The sequence below is a fragment of the Salmo trutta genome, chromosome 34 (assembly GCF_901001165.1).
Source record: "Salmo trutta chromosome 34, fSalTru1.1, whole genome shotgun sequence".
Classification (NCBI taxonomy): Eukaryota; Metazoa; Chordata; class Actinopteri; order Salmoniformes; family Salmonidae; genus Salmo; species Salmo trutta.
In genome coordinates this window covers 6,795,974-6,819,510 of record NC_042990.1, presented here as the reverse complement: position 1 = coordinate 6,819,510, position 23,537 = coordinate 6,795,974, and the positions used below count along the sequence as shown (strand labels likewise).

The window sequence follows — 23,537 nt, the reverse complement described above, 5'->3', positions numbered from 1 at the left end:
GTTGATGTGAGCAATGACCAGCCTTCCAAAGCATTTCATGGCTACAGATGTGAGTGGTACAGGGCATTAGTCATTTAGACAGGTTACCTTGGCATTCTTAGGCACAGGGACTATGGTGGTTTGCTTGAAAGATGTAGGTATTACAGACTGGGTCAGAGAGTGGTTGAAAATGTCAGTGAAGACACGCATTCTCTGGTAGGCTTACGTCACTGGGCAGCTCTCGGCTGGGTTTCCCTTTGATCTGTGATAGTTTGCAAACCTACGCACTATGCAGTAGTGCTGTGAGCATCATGCTTGTGAGCCTATGGGAACACACACACAGAGATAGAAAATGTTGTGATACTGGGAAAAAAATATGAAAGACACAGTTCCAGTGATTTTTGTTAGGTTTATCCGTTTTTTCTCTCCAATCCCCTGGCACGTACAGTTTCAGAAAAGGAAATTAAGGAAATCTTAAATATTACAAATCTCAACACAAAATATGCCTTGTAATAACTTGCTAATTGGTGTTCCAAATTAAACACTTCCTAAAATCTGGAAATTGCCTACACGCCCCACAATTCTTTGAGAGGCAGTTGCTGTGCACCCCAGTTTTCCAGCAGCAAGTGATAACAACCAAAATGACTATGTACAATCAAAGCATATTGAATTATACATTCTACTATTGTATGAATGATTCCCGAATGTATGGAGTAACACAAAGGCTTTCGAAGGTAAGATAACTCAATGTTGTTTATTAAAATTGGTTGTTAATTTTGTTTCAGCAGTGAGACGAGGCATGATATCACTGTCTATGGATGAATCAACCTGATATAGGCAGTGAGGGGATTCAATTATCTGGCCAGGGTTACCTCGTTGGGAGGATTTTGTACTGGGTGAAAAGTGAGGAAGTTATTTTAATAAGCAGGCCCGGGTTGAACTCATTGGGCGAAAGTTGGAAGGGACGAGCGCCCTTCTCAAATGGAACAGTAATCTGCTCCGCTCTGTCATTTTGTCAGCAAGACAGCATTGTGCATCTTCCAGAAACATACATCTCTTTTCCATCAAATAAAAGTTCACATTTTCTAACTAGTTTTCATTGGGAAGGCAGATAAAGCATTTTTATCAAAAGCAATCACTTTCGCATGGGAAAACACAGAATCCTACTAATAAATACATGTGCTTAAATACGTCACTTTTGTTTAAAGCCGACTTCGCACGAAACCGATCAACTTTCAGCCGGGGCAAAACACACCTACAAGGGAGCCTGTGCGAGATTAATCGAACCCTCAGTGATTTCATTAGTTTTGGAACTGGGCTGACTCCTGGGCGTGAGCCAGGTGCCCCAATCAAAGCCAAGGCGAAGTCAGCTCAAAACAAACGTGAATTATTCTAGGCTAAGTAGGATTCTGTGTTTACTTTTCACATGCAAAAATGATTGCTTTTGATAAAAATGTTTTATATGCCTTCAAAACATAGATTTTAAGGAAAATAGATGTTTTTGGACGATGCACCATGCTGCCTTGTTGACAACATGACCGAGCTGCAGATTACTGTTTAATTTGAGAAGGGCACTCCTCCCTCACTGCATTCATGTCACGGGCCATTGACCGGTGCACAATGGCTAAGGTTTATAGAACTCCCTCAGTGATGGGTTTCTTGCACATTTGTTTCTTGAACGGTAGGCTTAATGGAGTTGCCAATAACCAGATGCATCCGGTTTTAAGGGATACAGCTAATTCAACCTAGCTTCCTATTTTGCTGAAAACCGGAATTTTTTTACTCTGCCCAATATCTGTACTCCTTGTATGGAGGTGTCGAATTTGGTCAACAAGAATTGTAATTACTAATTTGTTACATGAGGTATATTTGATTAAATAGAAGTAATGGTTATGTTGTTACGAATGCACTGATATATGCGGACACACATTTTGGCTATTTACCCCAAAATGACTTTATATTGGACCTGTTCCTGTGGTCAAAGAGCTAGATAGAGGACTCATCACCATTTTAAAGTAGTCATCTGGGTGGGGATTCCTATGAGTTGGGAGTAATCAGCCAATGAAGAAGAAAATGTACTTCTTTAAAATGGAGATGGGCAGTAGCGCTGCCCATGCAGTCACAAACTTTATAATAGCGCTGATACAAAGATTAGTCCTCTATCTACCTCTATGGCATGTTGTTCACATCTGCCCTCTCATGAGCTAGAATGGTCCTTCCCTCCTGACTTCCATCTTTGAGGACATGTATTTCCATTGTTAGAGCGGTCACTCGAATATCTTGTCACTATAATAGACAATCCTTGGTTACCTGCGCTCAGTTTGTGAACGCCTGTGATTGGACGATATCGCAGTTGCCGCGCTCTGTAGATTTTTGGCCTTGGTCATCGGTCATCTATTCCTACAGTGCAGTTGATATGGATACCACAATGGTGTTCGCAAAGAGGGAAAGGAGTCCACTCACATGGTATACAGATCAGTATTAACACGAAGGCGTCAGTCGGTATCTGAAACCCTGTGTAGCGTTGCTTCGAAAGAGCCGTAATGAAAATACTAGAGAATAGGTCTTTGTCTTCAATAATGATTTGCATTCTATGCCGGTGTGGGTAAATTTAGAGCAACCGTTTGCATAATTAGTCTAAATTTGTGACGCGCGCTGTTACCGTGCGGTGCTTGAGGTCTGCACCTGTTCACTGACATGCTGAAGCCCGTGGTGAGTGCTCCATCCGCGTTGGAAACATCACTTTTTGACATTTTAAAGCCTTTTACTTGCATTAACTCGATAGTGCGTTATTTCTGCCGAGTATTTACCGTAAGGTCTGGTTTAGCAATTATTAGGAATTATGCCGTGTAGACAAGCGAACGGCTTTGTTCAGACCAGTGATAACAGCCTTTAGTTTCATAAGGCGACGTTGGGGACATTCTGTGAAGGCAAGGCGCTATAGATCGACATAGTGTGTGCAGTCCCGCGATGCTCGGCCAGTCACCTCACCTTATTGGAGGCATCTTGTGGATCCAGAATCCAATGAGAGGTATGTTTGGTGGGTTCATAACCTAAGGGAGTATACTTCTAATGAAACCCTTCTCTGTGTCAGGTGTGACGAGAATTCTTGTGGACAGGTTGCCTATCTCATGATCTTTAAGTGTTGCCATGCACTGATGCTATCCTAAACGGTCTCTCTGGTTTCACTTCTCCAGTAAAAATGCTGAACCGTGCGATCATCATGTGTAATGTTAAGTGTGTATCATTCATGTGTTGTCCTGGGTCATCCCTGCATCTCCTGGGATTTTATTTTGTTTTATATAGTACTGGTGAGGAAAGAAGTCTATACTCCTATGTAGCCCATATGGCCAGACTGCAGACTCAGGTCTATTCAACATGTCCTTGCTCTAAATGTTGTTATACCGTTTAACATTTTCTCAACGACCAACTTCGCTGTGGTACACTTAGCTATATTTGCAGATAAGGTATGCCTTTATCTGCAGAAATGATTCTGACGCTGCAATAATCTCTTGCTTTGCAGAGATTGTGTGTAGATATGTGAACTGCACGTCAAAGGAATTTCTAATCTCGCCCAAGGTCAGGTTTTATTCTGCTAAAGCTCCCCAAACAGCCTTGTAATGCACTGGAGATTGTATTTGGATATTTCTTAGTCTTACGGAGAATATGCAGCTTTTCCACACTTTTAATAAGGATGCCCCCATGTCTAGACATTTAATTCTTACTATTACTGATACCATATAGGGCCTACGTACAGAGAGACAAAATGTACCTTGGTCCTATTCTCTAACCAGCAAGAAAGTCCTATAACGAATATAAATGCGTGTAGGCTGTACTGTGATTGAGTCCTTTCTATGCTGAGTTTAAACAACCTGGATTCAGGGGTAGACAACATAGTAAACATAAATCCGGGACACTCCATTTAGTATGATATGGTATGTATTCATTTGTGTATGTCCATTATGGTTGGGCGGTATCATGATTTTCATACCGTCATACCGTCCTAGTCTTATATCGGAATATGAGGCGGCATATTGACAGGTTGTGTTTTATATTAAAAGTCAAGTGATTTTTGTTTTGTTGCTTCAATAGAGTGATCGGGGACGTGCATCTATAGTTTTCCTTCACAGAAAATATACTGAACAAAAATATGAACGCAACATGTAAAGTGTTGAAATGTCCATATGCACAAAAAGCTTATTTCTCTAAAATGTTGTGCACAAATTTGTTTACAACCCTGTTATTATTTCTCCTTTGCCAAGATAATCCATCCACCTGACAGGTGTGTCATATTAAGCAGCATGGTCATTACACAGGTGTACCTTGTGCTGGGGGACAATAAAAGGCCACTTTAAAATGTGCAGTTTTGTCACATAACACAAAGCCACAGTTGTCTCATGTTTTGCGGGAGCCTGCAGTTGACATGCTGACTGCAGGAATCTTTACATTTACATTTTAGTCATTTAGCAGACACTCTTATCCAGAGCAACTTACAGTAGTGAATGCATACATTTCATACAATTTCATAAAAATGTTTTTTCTGTGCTGGCCCCCCATGGGAATCAAACCCACAACCCTGGCATTGCAAACACCATGCTCTACCAACTGAGCTACAGGGAAGGCTAGAGCTGTTGCCAGAGAATTGAATGTTCATTTCTCTACCATAAGCTGCCTTCAAAGTTGTTGTAGAGAATTTGGCAGTGTATTTCTGTCTGTAATAAAGCCCTTTGTGGAGGAAAAACTAATTCTGATTGGCTGGGCCTGGCTCCCCAGGGGGTGGGCCTGGCTCCCAAGTGGGTGGGACTACCCCATGGCTGCCCCCCTGCCCAGTCATGTGAAATACATAGGTTATTGCCTAATTATTTTATTTTTAATTGACTGATTTCCTTATGAACTGTAACTGAGTAAAATCTTTGAAATTGTTGCGTTGTATATTTTTTCAATATGTCAAAATTGTGGGACAGCCTATGGGCAGACACCGTGCCTCCCTCAATCTTCACACACACACACCATTGATTAAAGACCAGCGCTGTTACAAATGTGCTGTTCTACTTGATGGTGACTCTATGTGATGAAGCCTAACTTAATACTGCCGTGAAAACATGTAGAGGACATCATTTTCATAAAGTTGTCTGTGATGTCATAACTGGTGTCGCTTCATGACAAGTGATACGAACAGTCATGACATAATGTCCCGCTGCATGATCTGCTGTATGACAGTGAAAGCTTATCTTTCACATACTGACATAAGTTGTTATGACTGCTTATGTCATCTGTTGCATAATACTTGGGACACTGTAAGCGGCTTTGTGGCTGAGGGTTCCAGTGAACTGTTACAGAACATTGCTTAACACCATGCTCAAACCGGACGCCCGCCATTGTGCGCAAATTGATTTTGTCCCCCCAAACTAAACGCGATTACCACACGCATGTTGAAATATCAAAACAAACTCTGAACCAATTATATTAATTTGAGGACAGGTCGAAAAGCATTAAACATTTATGGCAATTTAGCTAGCTAGCTTGCAGTTGCATAACCCTCGATTTAAAAACAGTTTACCCCTTTGGCCGAGCCTGTCCATTCCCTTCAGTCTGGCCTCTCTCTGCTCAGCCTCTCTAATGGATCCTACCCCGACCCTCCTCACTGCGCGTCCATTCAGAAGCCTAAATCGAATCCCTCAGTTTGGCCCGGCCCAGAGCCCTGGCGTCAGCGTGGCCTCTCAGCCCAGGGGAAGATGCTGGCTACACTTCCCGAGGAACCTGACAGGCTCTTTGTTGCACCTCGACACTAGCCTCTTTCACTTCGTTTACTCGGGGCTTTGTTGGAAGCACCCACAGTATAGGGAGAAAACCCTTTTAACAGCACCTACGTGATATCATACTTAACCTCAAAGCTGTGGTTGTCAGGGATACACAAGAATATTCATATTTTCTTGCTATTTCTTCTGTGTTCTAGTCATTCAGTAGCCGTATGTAGTACATTACAACCTCAGTAGTATCTTTGGCCATATTCTAGTCAATAAAAGTGGTTAGGATGGAAAATATATTGTGCCAGATTCGTTATGGTTTCAAAATACCCACAAATTGTCTTCATATTCACAGAGCAGCCTATATTTTGTCAGTCACTAATTAGAGAACCTCCTATTCCTCCCACTGAGCTTGTGTAACTGACAATTTACTGAAGTGGATTAGATGTAAATTGGAAGGCGTCCTTTTTTTTTTTACACAGACGCACACTCAATTTATATACTGAGGCAGAGTCACACACATAGATACAGGGATGAGGTAACACAGTCTAATTCTAGACCTGATGAATATGCAATTGACGCAAGGCACTGAGAGCACGTATCTGCTGATGTCTCCCATGTAACATCAACTCCTGTAGTTTTACTGTCTGTCAAAATAACCTATTCACTCAGTCAAGCATGAATTATCTTTTTTAAAGGGGCTTTGGTGCATTTTTTACGAACTCTACATTTTAACCCCTTCATTTGGTTTGTTTGCACTCGGGAGCTGAATATATACTGAATATAGCCTATTCACACAGCCGTTAGCCGAAACGGCTGTTGTGCCGTTTCCTCATGCATGTTTTTGAAAGGTATTATGAAGGTTGGGACAAAAGTGATGCTTCATGATAATCATAAATGGATTGCATGGACACGTGGTTTTGTTCAGGAATGTTTGTATGTTTGATATTTTGTCAATGTGAAACCACCCGGACCAAATGGAGAAAAAATATATATATAATACAATAAATAAAAAAATATTAAATGATAATACAATGTAACAAATAGTCGAACTCTGATGCGAACTAGAGCTCAAAACAGTGTGTGAAAACGCCCTAAGAAAATACTAGGAAGAAAAACAACTTAAAGTAGGACTGTCCTGGACATGCCAATTACCTTTTTAGAAACTCCTCTCTTAGTTATAAATATGATTCCCGTCTCCTTTTGAATAAAGGCTGCATCCAGAATGGCACCCTATTCCCTTTACAGTGCACTAGTTTTTGATCAGCGCCCTGGTCGAAGGTCGTACACTATAATGGGAACAGGGTGCCATTTGGGACGCAGTATTGAGAGTCATGGTGCACCCTGCTGTGTACTCTGCTTTGTAACAGCTCTGGACGACCATGAAGTCTGCCGAGTCCCATTCTGCTGCGTGGTTTGAAGTGGCTGAAGTGAGACAATTTCAGATTCATTGATATAAATGTGGGCACAGATGAGGGACTCGATGTCAGAGGAAGTCCGTAGAGGCTTATTTACTGAATTGTTGCTATCGATGTATTTTTTTGTGCCATGACATCTTTCGCATGAGGTGAGCGAGATGTCTTGAGGTACTGTAAGAGCGATATCTTGGTAAGGAATGGCATTTTATGCATGATGGAAGACCTGAGTTAGAATACACTCTGTTTACTGGGTTATAGAGATAGATAGATATCTCTATCCCATTGGGGTTGTTCAGACGTCACAATCCTATTACAACCAGGTAAAGATTTTTTTTAAGACGTCAGGGAAGATACCAACTATACTCTGGTTGGTATCTGGGCACATAACCAGCAGTCTTTGTACGTCTTTTTAGCGACCAGATAATCCGGCCATGAAGTCTGACGTCATAAGGATGCCGTTGTAACCTGTTTTGGTTTCTGGGAAATGTGGCTTCTTGAGATTCACCTAACACAGTCATTCAGGAGGGCACTTGCCTTGCCTACTGTGCTCACCATATAGAAGGATGAAGGTTTTAGGGGTTGCAGAAAAGACCCATGAGGCTCCTCATACCTATGGGTTGGACCAAGCTTTAAAATCTGCAGCTGCTGAAGTCGAAAAAGTACAGAAACCCCCAAAGCTTATTTTTTCGTCACGATTATTCTAGGCACTTTGTTTTTCTTGTTCTTTGCCGTTGCTAAATTGGGAGTGTTGTGCCTTCTGATGAAATATTAAACACGGTCCTTATGCTCCAAATCGAGCATATTTTCGTATTTGACTCTGTGTTTGATGCCCAGCGCTAATACTGTAGCTTACTGCCTCAGCTACACACTCAACGGTGTGAGTTAAATTTTGCACATTTGTATTCAGAGAATGCATCAGTTTCTGGTTCACATCGGACAGCCTATCAGAGGCCAGCCAGGGGGGCCATGGTGGAGCCGGGCAAAGTTTGAACACTTAACTTTTGATAGGATGTCAGGGTGAATTAGGGAAAGAATTGTGATATGTCACAAACTTCAGTCAGTCTGAAAGTTCCCATGCATAGCCGGGAAATGAACTCATCAAGCCTGCCATGCCCAAGCACTTCCTGTAGGCCTAGATCAGGTCCTTGGCGGTACTGTCAGGCGCATGTTTAGTGGCATCAAAGGTTGTTTGTGTGTACTCTAATCCTGTATATTCTAATGTTGGAGCCGACTCATGAATCTCAAGGTTGTGGATGACCCATGTAGACAGAGTTGACCTGTGAGTCTTAATGTGCTAATAACCCATGCGGTAACAGTATTGACTCATACCTGAACTTTGCAGCAACTGAGTTGACCTGTCAATCCTGTAGTGACGAAGCTGACCCATGCATGCCAAGGCCCTGTTAGCTGCGACGGCTAAATGCATCTCAATTCAAGTTGACCTATACATTATGAGGCCCTGTACAAACAGCCTATGGCAAAGAACTATGCTAGAGGATCCTGAAGTGACCAAAGAAGAGTAGCTGGTATCGGTATGAGGGTAAATCCATTTGAATTCAATCACATTTTGACAGCACCCCTTGTGATTTGAACGAAACCTTCCATCCATTTTTGCCCGTTGTAGATTTATATATTTTTTGGGGGACCTGAATGCCAAAATCAAGGTACTCAAATCTGACCTATTTTGCAGACCCCACCATCTGTGTCTTCATCACTGGAAAAGATGAACAGTTGAGATTGATATAATTTAAAAGCTTACAAACAGGTTTGTCAAACTATTTGATAATTTTATTTAATCATTATTTTACCTTAAACGTCCATTACCTAAAAATGCGTAAACTCATTTTTTTTTCTTCCTTCATATTCACATATGGTATAGCTTAGCTCCTATTTTACATCTTCTGAGGTTTTTGTGTTGTGCCTGCCATCGTTTGAGACACAACATGCTGTTGAATACAGGGTTGGTGTCATGTTTTGGCTTATGAATGTACTAAATCACAACTTTCAAATGGTACCACAAAGATGGTTGGACGTCCACACATCAGAGAATGTTGACTTGAATGGGAATATGTTTTAAATTATACTGGCAATATTCCATAGGAAATCTATTGCAATCATAGAAATATAGATAATATGAAATACATGAGCGTTTAAGTTCGAAGGTGGGTGGACAGGCGGCCATCTTTGTGGTAGTAAGTAGAAGTTAAAATGTCAATGGTGTAACTGCTAAATTGCAGTGGTCAGAAGGGACGGGTCCGTTCTATGATTGAAATGACACCCACAAATTATCAAACCGTTTGAAACCCCTGTTTTGTAATATTTTAAATTATATCAAACTCAACTGTTTATCTTTTTCAGTGATGAAGACCTGGATATCATGGTATGGTGGGGTGTGGAAAATGGGTCAACTTTGAGCTCCTTTTTCTATCCCGAATGTTTTGGATTTCATGTCCAAAAAAGTCACTTTCATTCCAATTCTTCCATGGGCAAACATGCATGGAAGGTTTTGTGTAAATCAAAAGGGATGCTGTCAGAAAGTGATTGAATTCAAATGGATTTAACCATGCATAGCTGTATATAGTAGTATCTACTTTTTGCCACAGGCTTTGTGTACGGGCCCATTATGTGTTAGGAAAATATGTGACCCAAACATGTGACCCATGTAGTAACAATATAGACTCATCTGTTTAGTGTGATTTATGTTTTTAGTAACTCCGATCAACTGAGATCAACTACTCATCTCAATGCTCTTGTGACTAAGTTGACCCATGCATGTCAATGCCCCATTGGCTGAGATGACCTATGCATTTCAAACTGAGCTAGCCATGACATTTATAGATAGATGACAAAGTTCCTCTCAACCCCCCCATCCACTCATTGGCTTAGTAAGAGGCACATGAGGTGAAGATCCCCATATGGGACAATGAGCTCCTCTTTCCCTCTTCAAAGAAGTTCCAATTAGTACTTTAAGCAAGCGTGTAACAAGGATCTGACTGTGCCTTCCCCCTGCTGATAGAGAATGTGCTCTTCAAAGTCCCTAGGGTAGTGGGTTGGTGACACACACACACTTACCCTTTTGGGGAGATTTAGCAGGCTTCTCTGACTGCGCTTGCAGAGACTTTTGCTTACAGTAGAAAGGGAGAATCAGTGTTGCCCAGTGTCATTTTTGTCGATAAAATTTGGGCAGTGGGCCTAGGACTGTATTAGTATTTGGATGGGCTATGAAGAGAGATGTCCGAGTGAACCGCAGATGGAAGAAGTTAGACTGCATGGAAAGATAAAAAAAAAAACATTCACACTTCCTCAGTCCATAAATCACAAAAGTTGTTTGCGTTCAGAGCATCTATAGAGAAGTAAAGATGATTTTTCTGCAGCTTCTGAAAAGGCTTATTTGTAGTTAGTGCTCGACGCTACTGTTAGTATATAAAAGAGCCGCTGCAGGGCTGGCAGCAGAGCCTATGAATTGTCATTTTACTGGAGCCCAGTCAATCCCTGACTCCTCTTCAAGCCCCCCTCAGGGTCTCCCCTGGTACAAATGGGGAGAGAGAGAGAGCGCTCACCCCCGTTTCCCCTGTACGCCCTCTAGCGGATCACTAATTAGCTTCACCTTTGGAAAATGTCCCGGGAGTTGGCTGCTGAGGACCCATCTGTGCTGTACAGGGCTACAGTCAGTTGGCCTCTTTCTCCAGGCCTGCTTTCTGGGTCATGCAGTGTGCACAAACAATTCACTCTGCTCTACTTTGACAGCGAAGCCAGAGTGCCCGGGGACCAGCTCACACTGAGCAAACTTCACTTCTGATTATACTGGCTTCTCTTTAGATCTGTGGGTTCCAATATGACTCTGGATACCTGTAGGGAAAATAAAACTTGTATTTATAGTACAGATTGACTTTAAATAGCCTACTTGTGTTTCCACAACCTTAACCACCTTGTTTCACCCTTCTATATTGTCTTCAATCCAAACTTTGATGTTGTTGATGCTGATATGGGGGCTTTATGCAGCCTGACTTAAAACATATCTGTAATATCTGAAAGTCTGTAATGCTCATCACTGTATATCTTTAAGTAAAATTTGAGATCGAAGTTGTAAAAGACTTAAAATCAGGGTCTATGCTCATCTCATACTTATCCTTAGCTCGATTCTAGTACTATACACGATTCAATCACATCTGCCACGCTGATCCTCAACACCGGGGCCCCTCAGCCCCCTCCTGTACTCCCTGTTCACCCATGACTGCATGGCCAAGCACGACTCAACACCATCATTAAGTTTGCCGACGACACAACAGTGGTAGGCATGATCACCGACAACGATGAGACAGCCTATAGGGAGGTCAGAGACATGGCAGTGTGGTGCCATGATAACAACCTCTCCCTTAACGTGATCAAGACAAAGGAGATGATCGTGGACTACAGGAAAAGGAGGGCCGAGCATTCTCATCGATGGGGCTGTAGTGGAGCAGGTTGAGAGCTTCAAGTCACTTGGTGTCCACATCATCAACAAACTGACAAGGTCCAAACACACCAAGACAGTTGAAGAGGGCACGACAATGCCTATTCCCCCTCAGGAGACTGAAAAGATTTGGCATGGGTCATCAGATCCTCAAAGTTCTACAGCTGCACCATCGAGAGCAATCGCCTGGTATGGCAACTGCTCGGCCTCCGACCGCAAGGCACTACAGAGGGTAGTGTGTACGGTGGCGTACATGACTGGGACCAAGCTTCCTGCCATCCAGGACCTCTGTACCAGGCGGTGTCAGAGGAAGGCCCAAAAAATGGTCATACTCCAGCCACCCTAGTCATAGTGTTCTCTCAATGTGCCCCCGCACATTGACTCTGTACCAGTACCCCTTGTATATAGCCTCTGTTAGGTTCTAAATATCAGAGTAAGAACTCGACGGACACTATGACAGCTCATCCCAAAGGATCGAACAGCTGAACAACGATGACATTGTTCTACCAGTGGTGGTGTGTGTATATATATATATATATATATACCCTAATTTGGGGTGGAGTCTCCTCCTTCTCGCTAAACATTGCATCTTTATTGCTAGGCAAGAAGTTAAGTGATACGGGCAATAAACTGTTCCTTCCCCTTCATCACTAATCCACAGCTCTCTCCCCTTATCAGTGCTGCCATGTGATCATCTTCCCTACACTTAGCACATTCCAAACTTAATTGCACTGATCATATACATTCCTCCTACAGATACCCATTAACTGCTGGTGTAGACCCTAGACTATGGCACCCCTCATGTCTCTAGCATAACTAATGATTAATAATATTCAAAGTTTACAAATCTGAACTCGTCACCTCGTTACTGTTATTTATTGTTGCTCTTTTAATTATGTGTAATTTTTTTTTCATTTGTATTTTTATTTGTTTACTTCAAGGGCTTGTAAGTAAGCATTTCACTAAGGTCTATACTTGTTGTATTCGGCGCATGTGACAAATAAAATTTGATTTGACAAGATTATTGTTGTCTGAAGCCATACCATTACGACAGCGTGATATGAGTCCTTTTATACAGGTGATAAAACACAAGGACATTGGGACGAGCTATTCCAGGGCTGGTATGTTGTAACACTCGTACGACCTTTGGATTCATGACCAACCTTTGTCCTTCCAGACCATTGATAGAGTAATGCCAACTGCCAAGATGGTGGGTCTATGTATTTTCCATTCAGCTCTTTCTCTCTCTTTCCCCCTCATTGACTCTGCCTCACGATGTACGCACAGCACATGTCAGAGAGGAAGGGGGGGGGGGGGGGTGAATGTTCTGAGCTATATATAGTAACTGTTGCAGGAAAAAAAGCATCCTTTTTCTTCAACCCCCACCTACCCCACTAAGCCCCCCTCCAACAGGACACAGACCAGGCAACTCTCCCTCCATCCTTTCTTCACATCTCCGTCCCTCACCTCTCCTTCCATCCCTCGCCCTCTATCCCTTTTGAATCTCTCTCTATCTCCGTATTGCTGTAACTGTACAGACACACTTAACAGAGAATGCATAATGAATTGCCGCTCCAGAATGGTCGAACACCAGTCACGCAATGAGTAACGATACGGAGAGGGGGAAAGAGGGAGAGAGCAGGAGGATAGCTCCGTGCCCTGCATCCTAAGTTGCCTTTGTTTAAAACATGGCCCTCTCATGTATATTGCCCTTTCTATTTGAAGGAGAATGCATCATGGTTTCTGCCTCGTTCCTCTCAATCGTGGAAGTCCCAGAGCTAGGGTGAATACCGGAATATTGTTTTACATTGTGGGATGCAACCCGTCTGCCTGGGGAGACTACTCAGAGCGCGAAACTGAAACGACACCAGATGTATCTGGTAGTCACCTAGCCGTGTCAACAAGTCAGTAGGCTGATTAAAAATGGTGATAAGGAGGTGTCATTTTAAGGGTTCAGTGGAGTTAATGTTTTGCTGCCATTGCTTGTTTACTATTGCTTGGATTTGAAGCTCTCAGCGGTTTATGTCTAGTTGTCTAATGTACATTTTGTATCAACTCAGATTTGAAACGCACTTCTCTCACATTGAATTGTTTATTTGTTGATAATACAATAAACAACAACATAAACGCAACATGTTAAGAGTTGGTCCTATGTTTCATGAGCTGAATTAAAATATCACTGAAATTTTCCATACACCCAAAAAGCTTATTTCGCTCAAATTCTGTGCATAAATTTGTTTACGTCCCTGTTGATGACAATTTCTCCTTTGCCAAGATAATAAATCCAGCTGACAGGTGTGGCATATCAAGAAGCTGATTAAACAGCATGATCATTACACAGGTGCACCTTGTGCTGGGGACAATAAAAGGCCACTCTAAAATGTGCAGTTTAGTCACACAACACAATGCCACAGATGTTTGGAGGGAGCATGCAATTGGCATGCTGACTGTAAGAATATCCACCAGAGCTGTTGCCAGGTAATTGAATGTTAATTTCTCTACCATAAGCCGCCTCCAACTTCGTTTTAGAGAATTTGGCAGTACGTCCAACCGGCCGCATACCACGTGTATGGCGTCGTGTGGGCGAGCGGTTTGCTGATGCCAACGTTGTGAACAGAGTGCCCCATTGGTTGCGGTGGGGGTTATGGTATGGGCAGGCTACGGACAACGAGCACAATTGCAATTTGAATGCAGAGATACCGTGACGAGATCCTGAGGCCCATTGTCGTGCCATTCATCCGCCACCATCACCTCATGTTTCAGCATGATGATGCACAGCCTCATGTGGCGAGGATCTGTACACCATTCCTGGAAGCTGAAAATGTCCCAGTTCTTCCATGGCCTGCACACTCACCAGACAATGTCACACATTAACCATGTTTGAAATGCTCTAGATCGACTTGTACGACAGGGTGTTCCAGTTCCCGCCAATATCCAGCAACTTCAGCCATTGAAGACCATGTGAAGGAGATGTGTCAAGCTGCATGAGGCAAATGGTCACACCAGATACTGACTGGTTTTCTGATCCACGTCCCTACTTATTTTTTTTGTATCTGTGACAAACCTATGCATATCTGTATTCCCAGTCATGTGAAAACCATAGATTATGGCCTACTGAATGTATTTTAAATTGACAGATTTCCTTATGAACTGTTACTCAGTAAAATCTTTCATTGTTGTATGTTGCGTTTTTATATTTTTGTTCAGTATAGTCTTGTAGCCTATAATTGTCCCAATCAAATCCGGCAGGACTTTGTCCAGTAACCCTTTGTGGTATCCTCTGCTTTACATTGTCGTGGACTGAAATGGTAGAGCTTCTGCTTCAGGTTCAGACGGGCGTCTTGCCTCCTTACTCTATTATAAGGAAAAACACTTTTAAAAAAATGTGTTGGGTTTCCTGTAATCTCTCGGTGACAGTGGCCCAGAACAGACTTTGGCAGCTCTCCCCCACCTGGCATCGCTCCAACATGACTTACATCAGATTTATGGACGTGTCATTTTTCTTTTTTTTTTATCTCCCCCCGACACAAATTTGCCTGTCGTGGAAATTTATGAAAATAATCAAATTATTATGCAGCTCGTGTAGTTTGTGTACCCTCCAAAAATAGTGTGGAGTTAGACTGGATTAGAGTGAATGTGTTTTTAGAGATTACAGTCAAGGAAACCGTTTTAATCTTTGACCTCGAGCAAAGAGTGTGTGCATTTTATTTATGTGTGTAAGGTTTGGATTTTCAAAACTATTCCATGGTAAGGCCTGACAGTACTTTTCTGTCTTTTCTGATTAGACTTCAAATAGTGCCCACAATCTACATTTTATCAATATGTGTGATTTATGTAATGAATGTCAGTGTTATAAAAAGCTTTGGACCTAAATGTTGAATGTCCTCAAAGTAAGATAATGTTGGCCACTCTACCAAAGGATGTTATCTGCTGCCCTCTAGTGATATTCTAATAGAACAACATGCACCAAGAACTCAAATGTGGTACAGTTTCAGTTAGTAAAATGTGGTGCGGCATTTTCATTTACCGGACATTTTGAGAAATTTACCAGATCCATATGCATCGGGTGCGTAACCTAATTAGGGCGTCCACCCATGGTGCTCAGAATGACAAATCACATTTAGATTATGGTCATTCATATTAACAGAACATGCAAGTTGAGGATGCAACGATCTACTGTCCTTACCGAATTCTGATGCGCACTTTGAAGGTGTTAGAATAACTGTACACGTTTACTTTTCCTCAGAGAACAAGATGAGTAAAGAATAGCAAAATCACTGGCCCATGTCAATCTACTATCCCCAAAGTAGAAAAGTTTACATATTCTATTGGTCAGCCTGTCGAGAAAGAAATGGCCTTTCCCAAACAAACTCTGGGACGATAGATCCCAAATTCATACAACCAGTAGGCCTAGGCTAAAAAAAAAACACGTTAAAAAGCAATGAGTCTGATGCAACTGATCAGATCATTTAGCTTAAAAATGTTTAATTGAATATTTCATCACAAGTGCAGCAATGCACACAAGGCACTAGGCAAGTTAAGTAATAAGTTGCATTGACTACACTAAGTGTTTAGCATGATTTTTGAATGACAACTGTAGCTCATCTCTGTACCCCACACACACACACAATTATCTTTAAGTCCCTCAGTCGAGCAGTGAATTTCAAACTAAGATTCAACCACAAAGACCAGGGAGGTTGACATTGACTATCTGAAGTTATTAATAACACTTTGGATGGTGTATCAATACACACAGTCACTACAAAGATACAGGTGTCCTTATTAACTCAGTTGCCGGAGGGGAAGGAAACCGCTCAGGGATTTCACCATGAGGCCAATGGTGACTTTAAAACTATTTTCTCCCCATTTTAAACTCTGGGGATGACTCAACAACATTGTAGTTACTCCACGATACTAATCTAAATGACAGAGTGAGAAGAAGGAAGCCTGTACAGAATAAAAATATTCCGAAACATGCATCCTGTTTGCAGTAAGGCACTAAAGTAAAACTGCAAAAAAATGTGGTAAAGAAATGAACTTTGTCCCTAATAGAAAACGCTATGTTTGGGGCAAATCCAACACATCACTGAGTACCACTCTTCATATTTTCAAGTATGGTTATGCTTGTCATTGGCAAGGACTAGAGTTTAATTTTTTGGGGGGGTTAAAAATAAACTGAATAGAGCTAAGCACAGGAAAAACCTGGTTGTCTGCTTTCCAAAAGCTGAAGAAGATGCGCACATCCAGGTACCTTTTTGCAGGTGCTGGAGTTGAAGGAGGAAAACGCTGCACACTGCTGCTCATGCTCCCAGGTCTTCATCAGGCATCCATATCCCAGGTGGGGGTGGAAGGTCGTATGCATGTATGGGCAATACTCAGTGAAATCACTTCCTGAAACAGGAGGTAAAAATGTATAACAGGTTCACAGTATAAAAGTATATGACCATACACAAGGAATGTGATCAATATTTACAGTTTATATATATATATATATATATATATATAACAGAAAAGTAGGTGGATTTGGCTATTTCAGCCACACCCGTTGCTGACCAGTGTATACATTTGAGCACACAGCCATGCAATCCCATAGACTTACCGAAGAGCCTGGTGACATTCAATGTGGCACCGTCATTTTTATTTTTATTTCACCTTTATTTAACCAGGTAGGCTAGTTGAGAACAAATTCTCATTTACAACTGCGACCTGGCCAAGATAAAGCAAAGCAGTTCGACACATACAAGAACACAGAGTTACACATGGCGTAAACAAACTAGAGGTCAACCGATTGTGATTTTTCACCACCGATACCGATTATTGGGGGCCCAAAACCCGCCGCTACCGATTAATTGGCCGATTATTTTTTGTAATAATGTCACAAAATACTTTGTGCTGTTGTAAGGAGGACCAAGGCGCAGCGGAAGTGTGGATACTCATATTTTAATTTTCAAAAAAAGGAGTAGAGCATCCACTGAAAAAACAATAAACACCACAGTGACAGTCTTACAGGCATACAAAACGCAGTGCAAGAACAACCACCCACAAACCCCAGTGACAAACAACTCCTACATATATGACTCCCAATCAGGAGTCACAAGACACACACAAGACTGCCACGTCCTGACCCCCAAACTACTACAACAGCTCCATCTGCTGGTCAGGACGTGACAGTACCCCCCCCCCCCCTCAAGGTGCAGACCCCGGAATGTACCTAACCACAAAAAAACCACCAACAAACAAAATCCCCAACAAAACCCATAAACACTAACCCTAAACAATAAGGGAGGGAAGGGAGGGTGGCTGCCATCACCGACGGCACTGTGCTACACCCTCCCTCCCCAACCCACCTATCCTGGAGGTGGCTCAGGTGCAGGCCGTTCCTGGCTGTCGGGGCAGTCTGGCAGCTCGGGGAGGTCTGGCAGCTCGGGCGGTCTGGGTAGTCTGGCAGCTCGGGGCAGTCTGGGCAGTCTGGCAGCTCGGGGCCGTCTGGGCAGTCTGGCAGCTCGGGGCAGTCTGGGCAGTCTGGCAGTCTGGGCAGTCTGGCAGCTCGGGGCAGTCTGGGCAGTCTGGGCAGTCTGGCAGCTCGGGGCAGTCTGGCAGCTCGGGGCAGTCTGGCAGCTCGGGGCAGTCTGGGCAGTCTGGCAGCTCGGGGCAGTCTGGGCAGTCTGGCAGCTCGGGGCAGTCTGGGCAGTCTGGCAGCTCGGGGCAGTCTGGGCAGTCTGGCAGCTCGGGGCAGTCTGGGCAGTCTGGCAGCTCGGGGCAGTCTGGGCAGTCTGGCAGCTCGGGGCAGTCTGGGCAGTCTGGCAGCTCGGGGCAGTCTGGGCAGTGGCAGCTCGGGGCAGTCTGGCAGCTCGGGGCAGTCTGGGCAGTCTGGCAGCTCGGGGCAGTCTGGGCAGTCTGGCAGCTCGGGGCAGTCTGGCAACTCGGGGCAGTCTGGGCAGTCTGGCAGCTCGGGGCAGTCTGGGCAGTCTGGCAGCTCGGGGCAGTCTGGGCAGTCTGGCAGCTCGGGGCAGTCTGGCAGCTCGGGGCAGTCTGGCAGCTCGGGACAGTCTGGCAGCTCGGGACAGTCTGGGCAGTCTGGCCACTCCGGCAGTTCAGGGCAGTCTGGCCTCTCTGGCGACTGTTGACTGGCGGGCAGCTCTGACGACTGTTGACTGGCGGGCAGATCTGAAGACTGTTGACTGGCGGGCAGCTCTGGTGATGGTTGACTGGCGGGCAGCTCTGGTGATGGTTGACTGGCGGGCAGCACTGACGACTGTTGACTGGCGGGCAGCACTGACGACTGTTGACTGGCGGGCAGCACTGACGACTGTTGACTAGCGGGCAGATCTGACGACTGTTGACTGGCGGGCAGCTCTGACGACTGTTGACTGGCGGGCAGCTCTGACGACTGTTGACAGGCGGGCAGCTCTGGTGACTGTTGACTGGCGGGCAGCTCTGGTGACTGTTGACTGGCGGGCAGCACTGACGACTGTTGACTGGCGGGCAGATCTGGCGCCGTCAAACAGCCCTTGTGCCCCCCCCTAAAACATTATTGGGGGTGCCTCTCGAGTTTCCTCAACTCTTCCATCGCCCTGGAAACGCTCCTCCTTAGCTCTGCCCACGTCCATCCTTCCTCCTCGTTCCTCTGCTGCTTGGTCCTGGTGAGGTGGGTGGTTCTGTCACAAAATACTTTGTGCTGTTGTAACAAGGACCAAGGCGCAGCGGAAGTGTGGATACTCATATTTTAATTTTCAAAAAAAGGAGTAGAGCATCCACTGAAAAAAAACAATAAACACCACAGTGACAGTCTTACAGGCATACAAAACGCAGTGCAAGAACAACCACCCACAAACCCCAGTGACAAACAACTCCTTCATATATGACTCCCAATCAGGAACAACGATTCCCAGCTGTTCCTGATCAGGAGTCACAAGACACACACAAGACTGCCACGTCCTGACCCCCAAACTACTACAACAGCTCCATCTGCTGGTCAGGACGTGACAAATAATGACAATTACAACAATACTGAATGAACACTTATTTTAACTTAATATAATACATCAATAAAATCAATTTAGCCTCAAATAAATAATGAAACATGTTCAATTTGGTTTAAATAATGCAAAACAAAGTGTTGGAGAAGAAAGTAAAAGTGCAATATGTGCCATGTAAGAAAGCTAATGTTTAAGTGCCTTGCTCAGAACATGGGAACATATGAAAGCTAGTGGTTCCTTTTAACATGAGTCTTCAATATTCCCAGGTAAGAAGTTTTAGGTTGTAGCTATTATAGGAATTATAGGACTATTTCTCTCTATACGATTTGTATTTCATATACCTTTGACTATTGGATGTTCTTATAAGCACTTTAGTATTGCCAGTGTAACAGTATAGCTTCCGTCCCTCTCCTCGCTCCTACCTGGGCTCAAACCAGGAACACATCAACAACAGCCATGCAGAGGAAGGGAAACAACTACTCCAAGTCTCAGAGCGAGTGACGTTTCAAACGCTATTAGCGTGCACCCGGCTCACTAGCTAGCCATTTCACATCGGTTACACCAGCCTAATCTTGGGAGTTGATAGGCCACACGGGCCGGGGCTAGCAAGCTAGCAGAAGGGCATTATAGGTACGTCGCAACGGAAGAAGTCTGTTGTAGCCCCCTCATGCGGAGCCTCCTCGTACGGTTCCGTCGGCAGACCAGCCCTGATGGATTTGTAGGGTTCCGTGTGGTAATAACCAGGCATCCTCTACTGACGGGATGAGGTCAATATCCTTCCAGGATACCCGGGCCAGGTTGATTTAGAAAGGCCTGCTCGCTGAAGTGTTTTAGGGAGCGTTTGACAGTGATGAGGGGTGGTCGTTTAACCGCAGTCCCATTAGGGATGCAGGCAGTGAGGCAGTGATCGCTGAGGTCTTGGTTAAAGACAGCACAGATGTATTTGGAGGGCAAGTTGGTTAGGATGATATCTAAGAGGGTGCCTGTGTTTATGGATTTGGGGTTGTACCTGGTAGGTTCATTTGATCATTTGTGTGAGGTTGAGGGCATCTAGCTTAGATTGTAGTATGGCCGGGGTGTTAAATATGTCCCAGTTTAGGTCACCTAGCAGCACAAGCTCTGAAGATAGATGGGGGGCAATCAATTCACATATGGTGTCCAGGGCACAGCTGGGGGCAGAAGATGGTCTATAGCAAGCGGCAACGGTGAGAGACTTGTTTCTGGAAAGGTGGATTTTTAAAAGTAGAAGCTCGAATTGTTTGGGCACAGACCTGGATAGTATGACAGAACTCTGCAGGCTATCTCTGCAGTGGATTGCCACTCCGCCCCCTTCGGCAGTTCTATCTTGTCGTAAAATGTTATAGTTAGGGACGGAAATTTCAGGGGTTTTGGTGGTCTTCCTAAGCCAGGATTCAGACACGGCTAGGACATCCGGGTTGGCAGAGTGTGCTAAGGCAGTGAATAAAACAAACTTGGGGAGGAGGCTTCTAATGTTAACATGCATGAAACCAAGGCTTTTACAGTTACAGAAATCAGCAAATGAGAGTGCCTGGGGAATGGGAGTGGAGCTAGGCACTGCTGGGCCTGGATTAAGCTCTACATCACCAGAGGAACAGAGGAGGAGTAGGATAAGGGTACGGCTAAAGGCTATAAGAACTGGTCGTCTAGTACGTTCGGAACAGAGAGTAAAAGGAGCAGGTTTCTGGGCGCGATAGAATAGATTCAAGGCATAATGTACAGACAAAGGTATGGTAGGATGTGAATACAGTGGAGGTAAACCTAGGCGTATAGTGACGATGAGAGAGATATTGTCTCTAGAAACATTTTAACCAGGTGATGTCACCGCATGTGTGGGAGGTGGAACTGAAGGGTTAGCTAAGGCATATTGAGCAGGGCTAGAGGCTCTACAGTGAAATAAGACAATCACTAACCAGAACAGCAATGGACAAGGCATATTGCCATTAGGGAGAGGCATGCGTAGCCGGGTGATCATAGGGGTCCTGTGAGTAGTTAAGCTGGCTGGAGATACGGCGATTCAGGCAGCTAGCGGGCCGGGGCTAGCAAAAGGGCATTATAGGTACGTCGCAACGGAAGAAGTCTGTTGTAGCCCCCTCATGCGGAGCCTCCTCGTACGGTTCCGTCGGCAGACAAGCCGTGATGGATTTGTAGGGTTCCGTGTGGTAAAGGTGCCCAGTCCAATTGGCAAAATAGGTATAGTGGCCCAAGAAATTGGCCGATTGACCTATTCAGCTAACAGTCCGATATGCTCTAGACAGCTAGCGGGCAGCGGCTAGCAGATGTGCATTGAGGGGACGTCGCGACAGAGGGGCCTGTTGCAAAAAGAACCCTCAGGCAGATTACGTCGATAGTCCATGCGTGATGGATTAGCAGGGCTTCGTGTAGTAAAAGGGTTCCAGGCTAATTGGCAAAATAGGTATTGTAACCCAAGGAGTGGCTGATGGACCTCTTCAGCTAGCTGAGAGATGGGTCTAGCATGGGCTAGCTCCAGGCTAATTGGTGCTTGCTTCGGGACAGAGACGTTAGCCAGGAGTAGCAACTCGGATTGCAGCTAGCTAGCTGCGATGATCCAGGTGAAAAGGTTCAGAGCTTGCGGTAGGAATCCGGAGATATGGAGAGAAAATAAGTCCGGTATGCTCTGGTTTGAATCGCGTTGTGCAAACTGGCGAGGGATTTCCGAGCTAGAGGTTAGCTGATGACCACTACCAGTGGTTAGCTGACTACTATCTAGTAGCTAGTTAGCTGGCTAGCTTCTGTTGGGGGATTCTGGTTCGAAAGTAAAGAAAAATACTTTAAAAAATAGCAGATCCATACCACATTGGGTGAGGCGGGTTGCAGGAGAGTATATTGAAGTTGAGGTTTAGGAAAATATAAAAAGATATGCGAAGAAAAAAGATATAAAAGATATATAAACGGGACAAGACGAGGACAAAGACGTCTGACTGCTACGCCATCTTGGAACAAAACTACAGTCTGGACCCCAGTTCTAGGAGATAGTCATGGTCACGTAACGTGGTCATGGAAAACTCCTGGCCATAGACATGACCTAATGTAATCTATCAAAAATATATATAAGGAATATAAGGCTGATTTTGGTCAGGTGCCCAGTGATCCAGTAGAGTCCTGTTACTTACACAAACACTGAGGGGGAGCAGAAGGGTAGGAACTCATTGACATCCAAAATGTTGACCGTGACACTGGCGGTAGTGGAGCGTTCCACTGCCATGCTGTAGGCTCTGACCAATAGAACACTGTGGGCCAGGGCCATAGGATGCCACCTTTCCAACAAGTCAGTTTGTCAACTTTCTGCCCAGCTAGAGCTGCCCCAGTCAACTGTAAGTGCTGTTTTTGTAAAGTGGAAGTGTTAGGAGCAACAATGGCTCAACCGCGACGTGGTAGGCCACACTAGCTCACAGAACGGGACCAATGAGGGCTGTAGCGTGTAAAAATCATCTATCCTCAGTTGCAACAATCACTACCGAGTTCCAGACTGCCTCTGGAAGTAACTTAAGCACAAGAACTGTTTGTCGGGATCTTCATGAAATTGGTTTCCATGGGCGAGCGGCCGCACAAAAGCCTAAGCTCACCATGCACAATGCCAAGCGTTGGCTGGAGTGGTGTAAAAGCTGGAAACGCGACTCTAGAGTGATGACTCACGCTTCACCATCTGGCAGTCCGACGGATGAATCTGGGTTTGGCGGATGCCAGGAGAACGCTACGTGCCCGAATGCTAGTGCCAACTGTAAAGTTTGGTGGAGGAGGAATAATTGTCTGGGGCTGTTTTTCATGGTTTGGGCTAGGCCCCTTAGTTCCAGTGAAGGGCTACAGCATACAATGACATTACAGCATACAAATTTATGAAATGTATGCATTCACTACTGTAAGTCGCTCTGGATAAGAGCGTCTGCTAAATGACTAAAATGTAAAATAATGTAGACAATTC

The 23,537-nt window shown here is 44.3% G+C and overlaps 1 protein-coding gene across 4 annotated transcripts in view; it reads left to right on the top strand.

Moving 5' to 3' along the window:
• Positions 1–23,537, top strand: part of samd12 (sterile alpha motif domain containing 12) — a 130,278-nt gene that overhangs the window by 4,251 nt on the left and 102,490 nt on the right. Inside the window, exon 1 of one of the 4 annotated variants that reach the window (XM_029731469.1) lies at positions 2,227–2,445. The exons of 1 other annotated variant lie outside the window; for it this stretch is intronic. Coding sequence is in view for 2 of the 3 variants with exons in the window: in XM_029731467.1 (XP_029587327.1) it covers positions 2,950–3,010 (61 nt within the window). In the remaining variant the exon portion in view is untranslated. Of the gene's footprint in view, positions 1–2,226; positions 3,011–23,537 lie in introns of those variants that run through there. 2 more of the 4 variants (XM_029731467.1, XM_029731470.1) reach the window with 2 other exon arrangements.